Genomic DNA, 14,522 nt, shown 5'->3' with positions numbered 1-14,522 from the left:
CCTTTATGGCATTCGATAAAAATTGCGAATAATAAATAAAAGCGACAATTTGAAAAATTATTTTATCAAAATTTGCATTGATAAAAAAATTTAACAACGATCTATGGGTAAGTGAGAGCAATTTATGGATTACTTATCAATCAATTTTTCACTTAATCGATATTTATTAATATATTATAATATATAATATATACATAAATATATATATTAAATTTCTGATCAAACTTTGCTAACATTTTCCGAGTCACTAATCAAAGTATTTTAGAGCAAGTGAAAGTGTTTATTTTCTAAAACTGGACTCACGCGGTAAACGGCTAAGTGTAAAATCAATTTCCCAACATCTTTCAAACCTCTAGAGGTGGACAAATGGCGGAGTGTTTTCGAAAAGAGACTTTAAAAAAAAAAAAACAATTTCGAAAAGAATTCTATTTTTTTGATCTACGAATTTCGTGCAATTTTCGCATGAATTCGCATGAAAAGAAGGAGAGAAGAGAAGATATGTTAATAGAATGCGAGCGCATAATACGCTACGCTACGATATTAAGCAAAATCCAGAAGAGGTTGCAATAAATCTAACTTTTTTATTATATTAATCGAATGTCATATCATTTGCTGAGAATGTCTGTCTATCCGCTTATCTTCGCACTTTTATGCGAAACCTAAAAAGTTTTCGGGGCAATTTTTTAATCTTTATCTTGGCAAAGAACATTATATGAACAAATTTCTCATTTTTACAAATCTCGAGATAAATATCGATAACAGTCATTATTTTGGCATGCGAAACGAATGTTTGAATATCTGAGACGGGATGGGATGATTCTTTCAAACTACCTCCCACATAAACGTTCGCGGAAAAAAGGAAAATAAAGTTTTCTGCGTATTCGATCAGTCACTTACACAGATGTGTCCTATGCAGTGGTGGTCAGGAAGAATTATCGATAGAAGGGGAGACAAGAAGCAAGTACGATTTGTATACGTTCGAGTGGATAATGGAAACTGGTACAAAACAGTGATTTGACAGTGATGAAAAGTGAATTCCGGAGAACGACTACATTGATGGAACCAAAAACAAAAAAATAAGACAATTTTCTCTTAAAAGAAAATGGGGAAAAAAAAAAAATTCAAAAAAAAGAGATTTTGATACTTAGTAACATGGGACCACAACCGCAATTGATTATTTCCTTGACCTGAAAGTATGTTTGAAAATTTTTATCGCTGCTTTCCTTGTCGTGCATGAGTAATGAAAAAGCAAAGGCGTTTTTAGTTTATGCGGTATTATAGGCGTGTCTTTTCACCGATTTAATCCATCTTCAATATTAACTTCCGTGGATCAGCCTTTCAATACTTTTATCAAAATTGAAGCAGGTAGAAGAAGAAGAAGAAGAGCGTTTATGAAACACATACAGACGGACAAATAGGCGTGTCTATATCGATTCAGAATGCTGATCAATAATATACCTACATAATATATTGTTGATTGTGAAGCATATCTGTAAGCTTGCCATGGTGGCGTTAGAGAAGAAGTACACTACTGCAAAGTCAAGTTACAGTCCATTTGCTTGCACTTCCATCTGCTTACTCAACCTCCTGTGTCCGTCCGCTCAACTGATTTTCTTCCTCTCTGTCAGTTTGCTTGCATGTCTGCCAGCACACCTGTATACCTGTCCGCTTATCTAAACGTCCGCATGGCCGACTGCCTATGTATGTAGCATCTACACCTTAAAACTTATAAAAGATATTGCTCTAAAACTCGGTATATATATATATATATATATTTGCTAAGGCCTGTTAGGCGAGTAAAACTCGGCCGCTTGCCTTAATACAATAAATAATTTCTTACACGTTCTCTGTCTTTAGCTAAGAGTGAATGTTTAATCGATTTTTAAAAATATTAAAAATACGTTTGGCACTGTAAGTACGCGATTCAGTTGCAACGCTACGTACGCATTATATTCATTTATTTTAACAAGTATAATACAATCGTCGCCGTGTGCTGAAGCGGCGGCGATTTCATGTACTTTGAATTTAGGGCAATTTACCTTTCTCCGGATTGATCCATGGCTTATTAGCATATTCGTCCAGTAGAAGGGTACCCCTCTCTATTGCTATACTTTGCTCATTTACATGCATACGCGTCTGATGGTCTTCTCGTACAATGGCCACTTGAATGCTCTTCAATGTGCTAACTCGCTCCTCGACAATTGTAAGATTAACAATTTCGTCGCCGTAATTATACAGAAATACAATTTCACGGCCATCACTTATATACAAATGTACGAAATTATTGTAATGATCGTTGGCATAGAGTACAAGTGAATTTGTGTCGTAAGTGCGTAAATTAATGAGTATATCGTTATGGAGGATGCCTCTGAGTATTCCACGTTCATCGTCGATGCCTGGCAGTGTTGACGGTTGCGGTGCAGCTGTGGCACTAAGATAATTACGCATCAGGAATGACTCCCGATTAATGAAAGTAAGCGCCTTTTCATTAACATCTGTTTACGCACAAATATGCATAAATTTGTTGTATATACACACACATATATATATATATATATATATATATATAGGAATATAAATTAATTTGGATTGAGAGAGCAACAGCTATATAGAGTGGGTACTTACTTGTTTCGCAAAATTCACCAAGATGAGCCCAAGTATTGTTACATACACACTTAAAGGTGCTCCACAATTCTTTACATTCGGCTCCGTTTTTACAAGGATTGGGAACGCAAGACGGCTTACAGTCTTTAATGATTTCTGATAAATGCACCGACATGTAGCTGTAAATGTCCAGAATTTCGCCGTTCACCACTAAACCGCGAAAGCAGCCAATTAAGCCTGCTTTAACGGACAGTTTCTTCAAAAGATCCCTGAAAATTTGGATAACGGAAAAGTAGAAAATTAACGTGAAAGAGTCAAAAGATTACCGCATACAAATGCAAGAACAAGCTATAAGTGCCGTTGATTGTTAACTTAAGTTAATGTTAATGATGTTTTTGATGTTCTACAAGTTCAACTGTTGAATATATTATGTAAGTAGGTGTGTTATTAGTGATTTTGTTGTTGCTATTGTATGCACATTAGTACATACGGACATGTACGTTTTAACATAACCGCACACGCCACAATGGTTGTTGAGTGCAAGCACACACACACACACACACACACACACACACACACAAGCACACATAAGCACACAGTTACGTTTGCAGCATTGTTATGGATGAACATAAATGTATGTATGCAAGCATGGGTGCGTGTGTGTGTGTGTGTGTGTGTGTGTGTAAAACTGTAATAATGAATTCTCTACATGTCAGAGCACAAGTCTGACCAATAATAAGTTTGGAGTTGTGTTCGAAAACATTAGCAAACAACTTAAACAGACATTTAATGATGAAATGCACGGTAACAGAGCAGTGTTTAAGTAAAAGGAAGAAAAAAAAAAAAAAAAAAAAAAAAAAACTGATGCCGTTAGCCTCCTAACATTAACATATGTTTTTTTTTTTGTTTTTTCTTTTTTTTTTTTTCTCTTTTTACATTTTTGGGCTCTACTTTATTTTTCACAAGCCTATCTCGCATCTATTCAGTTAGTTGTCCCTACATGTACACGATCATATACATATAGCACAGCATGAAAGTGTTTAATTGCCTGTGATGCCAGTGAATAAATTTTTAATTGCTTCACACTCTTTACATGTTGCACAAATGCAATATCGTGCCTATATACACATGCATACGTATACGCATGCAACTAACATTATATCCATATATTGTAAGGGTTTTTTGATATGTCAGATTGTTGTTTTGTGCGTATCTATATGTATATGTGTGCTTTTATACGTGAATGTATGTTACATTTTATTGCCCGATGCCACCCTTTTTAAAAACAGCGCAAAAGTTGTGCCTCTGAAAGAAATATGCGAAAGAGTTTTTTAAATAGTTTTTGCATTTGTTTTGGTCGTTGTCTTTTGTTGTTGTTGTTGTTGTTGTTGTTGTCGCGTATTCATGTCACGCCAACGATTGCAACAACGGTAGACAGGACAATTTTTGTTTTGCATTTCTTGTATATACTGCGTTACAATTCTCTAATAGTGGCGCAGAAACAAAAACAAGAAAAACAATAAGAACAACTTTCCCGGTTGTTGTTGTGTGTAAATTTTTCATACTAATTTTTACACATGGAATTCTTAACACCGTTCCGTTAGCACGACATATTCTTGCATGCTTAGATCATACAACGTGTGACTGCTGTTAGCTTGCTATGCAAAACTATTATAGGAGCGTGACGTGTGTCCTTTTTTCTTTTTTTCACTTTTTTCGATTTTTTTCGATTATTTTTTTTTTTTTTTTAATGTATACACACAAAAATATACCATACCAGCTTACGTACATAGATATCGCTGACATTTGTACTTCAAAATCAAGTATATGAATATCTTTCCCATCAGAGGCATCCTGTTTACGGTAACGGTAAAAAAATGCATGCTAATGACTTAATAGGATGTTGGCAACTTTTTCGTTAGGCGTATGCAAAACTGAATGACGAATAACTGACTAACTGAGTGAGTAGACGAACGGACGGGTATATGCATGAATCGATGTGTGTGTGCATGTAGTTACCTACCTTATATGCACACATGCATATAATATATTGACGATGGTATAGTAAAATTGAAAGTGTTGGCATCATTTTAGAACATCTCTTTTTGCAACAACATGAAATGTAGTGTAGTGTGAACGCTTAATATGCCATTCAATTCAATTTCATCGCAGAACCAAATTAAACCATTTTTAATTAGTGAAACTGTGAACATTTTTATTTCGCCAACATTTTTGTGACGTGTAAGAATTGATATAAATATCGGTTTTTCAATCACTTTCCAGTTTATCATAAAAAATTGAACAAAAAAAAAAAAAAAAAAAACCCGACATTGTTTGATTCACAGCCCGAATCGGATTTATATAGAAATTTATTGAAAATTCATTACGAAAAATTTTATTATTGATTATCAATTAGTTTATTCTACAAATTGATATATCTTTTGTAATAAATTTGATTTCCCTTTCGGAATATCTTATATATTGACTGGATCGATTATGGATGAGTTGACTTTTAAGAAAATGATTGAATATTTTAATCGAGTAAAAGATGTACACATTGTTACTGCTCCTCGCATATAGACGCCAAAATGAGATGAATGCACTTACAAGCGCAACCGCTTCATCCTTTCACTCTTTATGCCCTCTCTCTACAAGCGATACACACCAGATTTCGTCAAAATTATACCTAAGTATTTTTAATAAGTTTAGCTGGTGTGTTAAGGTAAATCTGTGGCGATTAATAATACTTTCAATTGTGTGTGGGTAACCCTGTTAAAATATTTTTAGAATTTAAAAAAGTTGGTAAGCTTGCGAAATGTTTCAATTTCTTACTACAAATAAATCATTGTCGTTGCCTCACTAGTTTTGATTAATAATAAAACAACAAATACCCTAAACCTATTTCTATGCCCAACTTTCTGCTTGCTTCGCTTTCTGTCTTTTCGTCCCTGTGTTTATTTGTTCGTTCGCTTGTCTGTCGGTTTAGTTGTTTTTTAGTCCCATAAATTGTCTCACGCTTTGTCTGGCCGTTCTTTCGTCGAGCTGCAGCAGTGTGTCCCTGACAACATTTGCAACAAGTGACCAAAAGGGCATTGTCAGTCAATTCGTACCATACCATAGCCACCCGATATTGCGGGTCTTTTTCGAAACAGTACATGGTTCAGTTTGTCCAGTTGACATTGGTAGACATCTGCCGTAACAGTTCCATTCGGTGTTAACAGCACGTTATACACTGCTTCCTGCTGATCCCACCATTTGCGCATAAAACCCTTATGTCCATGAATATTTCGTTTCGGTGTCGGTGTGGTTGTCTTTCCTGGACTAACTTATGATATCTTTCGCTGGGTAATGTCGTAATATATCCACAATATGCCAAAGAAAGATCTTTCTATTCTTTCTATTGCCTGGTCAGCAATAAAAGCCAACGAAAGCAATGAATGTTGAAAACGCAATTTTGAACGTTCCATAGCTGACGCCTGCATACACTGAACAATTCAATAATACCAAATCAAAAATTTATATAGTGTTATTTTATGTAGAGAAATGTCAAAATCAACGAATTTAATCGTTATCTACACTGGTATTTCGCATTACTTCATCATTTTTATCTGAAGAGGTCGCTGGCCAAAATTAATGCAAGCATCTAAATGAGATTTCATTCTATACAAAAGTTCAAGGTTGTCAAGGATGCCCAAGCACTTTCAAAAATATATGGCTAACAGTCAATTGAATTCCTTTTTGCCATTTTTGCATTGACTACTACTACTACTACTAATGGACTTTTTATAACGTTTCCTAACTTAGGTTCCCGTTTTCGGTTAAGAGTTTTTCAAAATTTTCTCGGTTTGTTTTTTTTTTTCCAAATTTTAGGCTAAAAGCAAACCGAATTTGCAATTGTCGTAATCGTCTCAATAAGCAAGCAATTTAACATTTCAACTTAGTCGCGGAAAAATCGAGCTCGATCGCAACAACCGCAATTTACGGGGACCAACTTGATTAGAAAGTCATAGTCAGCTTACATTTTGTAATGGAAAAAAGGGCGGGATTACAAACGTATATGGGCGATGCATAGCAATTTATTAATTAAATGTCACCTCTTGTGGTTATTCAGCAACTCAAGTAATCGGGTTATTGGAAACGAACGCCTGCTTTTAATGAAAAACTCCCTCTATATCCATATAAATGAATTCTTTATCGAAATTCTTTATGTACATAGGTGTCTGTATAATATTTGTTTTAATTTGGTGAACTTATTGCCTTTTAATGACTTGTTTGTCTGGCCATCTTTATTTTTTTTTTTTTGAAAAATTTTATAACTACAGGTTAATAAAACAGCAATTTATTTATTTAATTCTCACAAATATTTTTTTTTACTTAAAGGATATTTCAAATGCCTTCTTGATGGTACTAAAATAAATAAATAAATAAATAAATAATTAATATTTAATGAATTTTTTTTTTTTTTTTTTTTCATTGCACGTTTTTAATTCTTTCGCTCGTTTGGTTACGCAAGCGAACTTGCGAAGTTTTATCCGCAACATAAATTTAAATGAATTGTAAGCAGATGGACTTTATGTGAAAAAGTTGAAACCAATATGTAATCATGCAAGTGATCCCAGACATGAGTCTATATATATATATATATATATATATATAATTACATACATGTTTTTATGAACTTTATAGTCAATATTCGAAAAACATAGCCCTTATAATGATGTCCTTATTTATGCTTGTAAGCTCAAATATAAAGAGCGGCAACATGCGTCATGGACCGCACGACTCAGCCGCTAATGAACATTTAAGCAAAAATCTGACTCAACTGAATGTGACAGACTGACTTACGATGGTTGAGGTTTGTCACCTTTTTGCAATAAGCTTCGAACATGTAATGAATTTTAACAACTTGTTATTGCCGTTCAGGAGATTTTTCATGCTCACGGCTCACGAAAATAATGGCCGACATTAATTACAAAAGTGTTTTACATGCATTACTCAGTGCGGTGGTTCACTGGTAGTGTATTTATTAATATGGAATTATAACATACACATAAATAAATATGCTTTAGTAATCGTTTATATCTATGTAAGTGTACACATATATATATATATACATCAATATATACACACGTTTATACACATACACGGTTATATGCATACAAGAAGGGGAAACAAACAAGAGATGACAGATGTCGGTGACAGGATTAAACAAGTTAAGAAATTTATGTAATTGTAATAAACCAAGTGGTTAAACCTTTTTTCATAGACTTGCATATGCATAAAGGCATATATATTTTCACCCATGCATACATACATATATATGCACATATATATAAATGTTGTGTATATGAAAATACAATGCTGATGATGAAAGGTGTTGGCGAATTGTTTTTTTTTTTTCCAAATTTAAAAAAAAAAGCAAATTTGTAATAATTAATCCATTAAAGAAATAAAGGAGAAGAGAAAAATGACGAAAATTGCTTGCAATAAATTTCGAAAGCGACCACAATAGGCGGCTGAATGAACATGTGTTTCGCATTCGAAACAAAATACGCGTTGCTTAACATTTCACTTGACCTTTTATTTAATAATGATGAACACATATACATGCACGCATATACTTAAAAAAAGCGCGCGCACACGCACACACACACACACACACACACAATACACAAATACGCTTACACACAGAAACGCTGACTAACATAATCAAACTTACGCGGTAGCTCCGCCAATATACATGCTGCCTTCGAATGGTCCGAATTCTTCCTCAGGCAAGAGATCAACCATCTGGTAGTCCGTATTTATCATGAACCGTACATGATACTCATTGTAATCAATCCATATTTTATGCCATTCGCCTCCGTTTAACTTGCGATGCGAGTTAATTACCAATTCACGTGTGGTACCCGTGCTGAGTGTGAAATTGAACGTTAGCTGATAGTCGCCCGTCAAAGCCACCATAAATGAAGGATAATATGGTCGTATGGGTGGCTGGAATAGTAAAATTGCTTTCTCGCCAGTTGTACGAAACGAGAAAGCTATATCACCCTTACGCCAACCTGGCACTTCAATATATGATTGGGATGTGGTAAAGGTGACCACATATTTTTGGGTATCTTTACGAATGTGGTCGGAGAAAATAAGTTTTCTTTTTTATTAACCACACATGCCACATATATATATATATATATATATATAGATTGTATATATATATATATAGATTGCAATCACTTACTTGTCTCTACACATTCTAAAGGACCCAATGTAATGCGTCCTTGCGCCTCATCATCTAAATCTTTTTGCTGCAAAAAATACATATACGTTATACCCAAACTATGCGGTTCGATGTAGTAGCCCTCATCAGAGTACCATTTACTTTCCTTTACATCACAGTTGCATGATTGATTGGGATCCACACATGTTTTATTTACCGAACACGGACAGGCGCCTCTGCAAATAGAAAAATGTTGTATAAAATCGTGAATGAAATAATTGCTGAATATTTATGGGGGGTTGTTAGCCTTTGTTCAATTCAGAATAGTGCCTTTCTCGTATACGCAAATACACTGAGAAATCGCTCAATAATTTATTTATTCTATAGAAAATAAAAATATCAAAATTGAAATCTCTTTTCCCATAACCGCGATTTATTTAATTATCGATAAAAGTAAAATTTCCTTATAAAAATCATTTTCATAGAAAAATACATCATCGATTCTTAGCAGATTTTTGCATTTTGCCAAATTTTATTAGGGACTATATATATATATATATATATATCCTGATGTCTAATAAAATATAATATCGGGCAATAGTTCTTGACTCTAAAATAATCCCCTTAAAGAGCAGTGGGATCAGTTTTATACGTCTTTAACGTTTATATGCGTTTCTCTGTAAAATGATTTGCAAGATTCTTGAAGCTTCAGTTGTCGCAATGACCTTCTCCCTTGGCGTAATTCTTTAGAAATTTGGCAATAGACGCGACAGCAGCTGGAGCGTAGACCTCAAGAATACAGTAGCCCTATATCGAAGGTCGAAGCAGTTTGCTCGTGCACACAAATTGGCGAACGCGATGACGTTTGGCATCTTTGGGATGTCATCTATCACTTGGGACTTCCTTTATCGATTATCGATTATCGCGAATAAATTTTGTAAATATTATTTATGCTCTCTGATGCAAGCAAACGTCTTTTGCCCCTAGATTGCTACCAGTTTCAGACTCATCAGTGTCCGCGCGAGCTCGTTTCCAAATCACCAAACCATTGAGAGAGTGAGGTCTCTAACCGAGGAGAATTACGATAACACTTTCAACACAAAATTCAGATTTTTTCCACTGCCCTAAAAATAGATGGGTCCTTTCTAAAAAGTGCAGACTGCAAGTAATGGGCAGTTTTTTGATTACAGCCGACATCTATGTGATAGTTTTCACTAATTATTCATCGATGCATGTAACACTGCTTACTATAAATTTTCCATGCTTTTTTATCTATATGTAACAAAAAAAAAAAAAAAAAAAAAAAAAAAAAAAAAACCAAGGACTTGCAACTTTTCATTAATATTCACTGCGACTTTCTTCACGTAACTAATCCTATTTTCATTTAGTAATAATTTGTCTTACAGAGATTATTGTTGCATTTTCTTCTTCTTCCTGCGCTATTCAGCAAATCGAACAACCGAATATTCGCTGTCCTATCTATATCTATTAATTGCTTACAATTATCAATAAATTGTTGATGAAAAAGGAATCCTTGGAATCATTGGAATTACAATTATTTTCGAAAATATCTCTGATATTCGAAAATATTGTTAATTTATTGATAAAATTGGGAATTTTTTATTTATTATCGATAATAAAAAATTTTATTACAAGCTTTTATTGACGATAATTAATATATATTTCCTATTGAAAATTTGTTCATTGCCTGCCTATGCGTTTTCCATCTATTCTTTTCTTATAGTGCATTAAGCAACAACAACAATAACAACTAAAACAATATCGGATATAAATCTCAGTTTCTGTCAAACAATGAATGACTGAATACGAGTCATACATTGAATGATGTATGGCTTTGAATCTATGTTTGCTTAGCTATGAGGCTCAAAGAATGCCTTGACACACGTACAAAAAACTGTATATATATATACTCGCAAATACGAGAACACAAATATACATTTATACATTTTACAGTAAACCGATACATTCATATGGTATTACGTATGTATCATGCATGGCTCATGTGAAAGAAAACTGTTAAGGGTCATTTTGAGTGGAATTTAATATGGTCGAAGAATACAAACCTAACGATTTATGGTTTTGTAACCGATTTGTACTCGTAGTTGGGTTTTTTTTCTATGCATTTTTTTACATGTGAATGTGCGTTTATATGCACACACGCACGTACACACAAAGTTTATTGTAATTGTATGCGATCGAAGCATAAATGTATATAAATTGTTGTGGCAAAGTAGAGATTTTTGGTTAAAAAAAAAAATAAAAAAAACAACGGGAGAAAAGCAGAACATGTTAAGGAGATGGAGAAGGTGGAGAAGGAATGGACGAAGTGAGGGGGAATAAACGCCAATAAAAATGAATTGATTTCATTTTGAACTCTATGCATGAACATAAGTGGAAAAAACAACAACAAAAAGTGAGACAACTACCACAAAAAGAGGAAATTGGAAAAAATATGAAGTATCACTTTGGCCGCATACAAGCCAACCAACAAAACTAATGGTTCATGTACACTTTTTGCATTTTTTTTTGTTTTTTTTTTTGTGTTTTTTTTGTCTCAAACTTTTAGTTTACCAAATTCAAGCGGTAACTTAACGTTACTTGGCATGGGAGCGTACATATGTTTATATGAATATATTTGAGTAAAAAGCCCGCACTCTATATATAAAAGCTCTATCTCTAGAAAGGTAGAATGGTTGACGACGGGATTGGCGTGAGGGTAGTCCAAATCCAAGCCGGCAACACTTTTGCTCTTTTATAGCTGCATAGTCTGAATTAAATTTCTACTATTGATTACGATGAGACCATGTGTGTAACTGACCCTTATGCGGTTCATTGTTCAAAGTTAAACAAAACATACTATAAATGCAGTTTGGATTGGACCATAGGTCATTTTCACAAGATTAATGATAGATACTCAATGAAGAACAAGAGTATTTTTTTTTTTTGTTTTTTATCTTCATTCTTAGGAAGTTTATGTAATAAAGATTTGAGAAAATTTATGGAGAAACGAAAGGAAATTTGATTTCGTTCTCATATACATATACCGATAGATATCGTATGCGTTAAATAAAAAATAGATTGTAATGGGGATAGTTATCGGTTAAGTTAGTATACTTTTTAAATGTTTCACTTACCTTTTAACATTACCTAAAAAGTCCACTGTATAGTTTTTGGCCGATGATGTAAACCATGTGGCTGAGTGCAATTCCAACTGAGCGCGATAACAATCATATTTGATATATTGCGTACAATAAAGCGAATGCGAGATCAATTCTTGTAACATTTCCGGGGAGAATTCACGATAACGTATATTAAAGCTAAAGTCAGTATCATGCGATGAACGTACATCCACCTGACTGGGTAAATTATGCTCGACAATGGTTTTTGTAGCATTTTCCAAAGACTGAAAATCGCATTTAACATGAGCCGGCGGGAATACACCATTACCATCGATATCGATGAGATAGACATCGGACTTTGTATAGCCAAGCAAAGCTAATTCCTCACAAGTCTTACGATATTTTGTAAAGTGACAATTCTTGCCTATATAGCCGGTGTGTTTGCAATCACAAGTGACACGATCATCCTTTACAAAGCATTTACCGCCATGCTCGCACGTGTTTGGACGTTTACAAGGATCTATATATTGGCAATTATCTAAGGCCACTTCACCGACTACACGTTCCGTTTTAATTACATGGCGTGGCTCAATCAATAGACCATTAATTTCAATATCGCGTATACAGCCAACTAAACCGGATGCTGCCGATTTAAGGCTGCTACCAATAATTAGCTTATCGCCAATATTAAACGTTAAACCGTACATTTGACTTTTCTGATGTTGATAGTCGACAGTAAATTTGATTTCGCCGCCTTTGTAATCTAATTCAACCGAATGCCAGGAGGTGGCTCGATTAATTTTCACCACCGTTGATATCGTTAGATTATTTAAAATATCAGGCACCAAATCGAAGCTTAATTTGTCCGAAGTTAAGCGTATCTTTTTTATAAATGTGAAATTCGCGATATTAAATACCATTCAATGTTATTATTATTATTATTAATATTATTATTATTATTATTATTATTATTTTATTGGTTGTTGGTTGTTGTAGTTGAACAAGCAATTTTTATTGATGTTGGCAGCATTGGGGGTCGTTGGTTATTTTTAGCGTTAATAGTTATGCATTTTTCAATTTCCGTTTTAGATTTGCATTTTAGTTTTGCATATCCGTTTAGTTGCGATGCAAAGTGATAAGAGCGTACACATGGCGTGAGAACGTATACAAGCGTTCGGTTAGGGAGCAGTTGCATATGGCATTCATAGTTAAACGGATGTAGTGAATCAATATGTTTGTGATGTATATAGATGAATAATTGCCGCAATAGAAAAAAGAAAAAAGAGAAATATATATATATATATACATATATATACATATATATATATATATATCAAATTTAATTAAATTATTTTTAAAGATATTATCATATAAATACAAGGATCCTTCACTGTTACTAAATATTTCTGTTTAACATTATCTTTCAATTCAAGTATCATTTTAACGCTTAATACCTACAATGATGTATGTATTTCAACCATGGATATGTATACGCAAAAGCAACGCATTAAAATTGTCAAAAATTGATTTTTTTTTTTTTTTTGTTTTATTTCTAAAAGTAAATAAAAATCTAAAAAAACTAATCGTAGTTAAAAAAACTTATTACTCTGAAATCGAGATGCAGTTGTTGAATTGAACTTTAAAGGGCTTGCTTTGCGATGAATTGCATTTTTTTTTTAATCAAGCTGAACTAAAACTGGTATAAGCTAGCGGTCAACGAGGCGGACTAGGACACCCGACTAACGATATCGTCTAAAAGGCAAAATTTACAACGATTGGATCGATAGGAGACTTTTTGTTGGGCTTCTTCAACTGTTGTTCCATTAGATAATAGGACGTATATTTGGTCAACCATCATTGCCAAAACTAATAAGCCAAATAGAGCTGGTTCTAGTAGCAAAATAAGGGAACGTAGATAAGCTAGCCTATTGCACCCGATACCCGTATATTACCCGTAATGCACAAGTGAAGGCCACAGAATATATAAGCGAAAGCCATGCATAGACAAGCAATTGTAGAAAGTACCTTTGATGGCGTCCTCCCACACATGTCGTACAAATTCGGGAATGATCCGCTCTAAGCGGTCTATAAGTTTCACAACATGTGCACGAATGTTCATGTTCATTCCTACTTGTGTTGTCTCTACAACTTTTTCACAACAGCAACAACACGGTTGCTTTCAGATGAGACATAGCTAATAGGACGGCCACCGTACTAAAGGAAATCGCATGCAAGGCAGCCCTAATGTTAGCTTGCATTGCATATAGTTTGCATAAATCATTATAATGTAAGTGATTATTAAACACACTAAGCCACAAGCGTCTTTACACAAGTTTTGTAAAGCAAAATACCGCTTAACTTAGCTTATCGGCGTCATTAGAAATTTTTTTAAAGTGAAGCGAGTAATTTTTTTTTTTATATATTATTCTTAGGACATTTAACAATTCAAAGGCCAATCAAAAGATGCGTGAAAATAATTGGAGAGAAAATGAGTGCAAACAACTGCTTGAGCAGATTCTAGTAACCTAGACTCGAATAAATTGACACGAGTCACATTTGTT

At 33.9% G+C, this 14,522-nt stretch overlaps 1 protein-coding gene across 4 annotated transcripts in view; it reads right to left on the bottom strand.

The window, feature by feature from the left end:
- LOC119632621 (contactin-associated protein-like 4) overlaps window positions 1-14,522 on the bottom strand; it is an 89,318-nt gene that overhangs the window by 18,347 nt on the left and 56,449 nt on the right. For all 4 annotated transcript variants that reach the window (XM_038025610.1, XM_038025609.1, XM_038025611.1 and 1 more), the window contains exons 9-13: window positions 11,977-12,842; window positions 8,843-9,057; window positions 8,324-8,723; window positions 2,626-2,873; window positions 2,040-2,495 (exon numbers count right to left, since the gene is read on the bottom strand). In XM_038025610.1, the coding sequence (XP_037881538.1) occupies window positions 2,040-2,495; window positions 2,626-2,873; window positions 8,324-8,723; window positions 8,843-9,057; window positions 11,977-12,842 (2,185 nt within the window). The remainder of the gene's footprint in view (window positions 1-2,039; window positions 2,496-2,625; window positions 2,874-8,323; window positions 8,724-8,842; window positions 9,058-11,976; window positions 12,843-14,522) is intronic.

The sequence above is a fragment of the Glossina fuscipes genome, unplaced genomic scaffold, assembly GCF_014805625.2.
Source record: "Glossina fuscipes isolate IAEA_lab_2018 unplaced genomic scaffold, Yale_Gfus_2 1, whole genome shotgun sequence".
In the NCBI taxonomy this organism is placed as follows: Eukaryota; Metazoa; Arthropoda; class Insecta; order Diptera; family Glossinidae; genus Glossina; species Glossina fuscipes.
The sequence above is the reverse complement of the archived record's forward strand: the minus strand, read 5'-3'. Positions and strand labels throughout refer to the sequence as shown.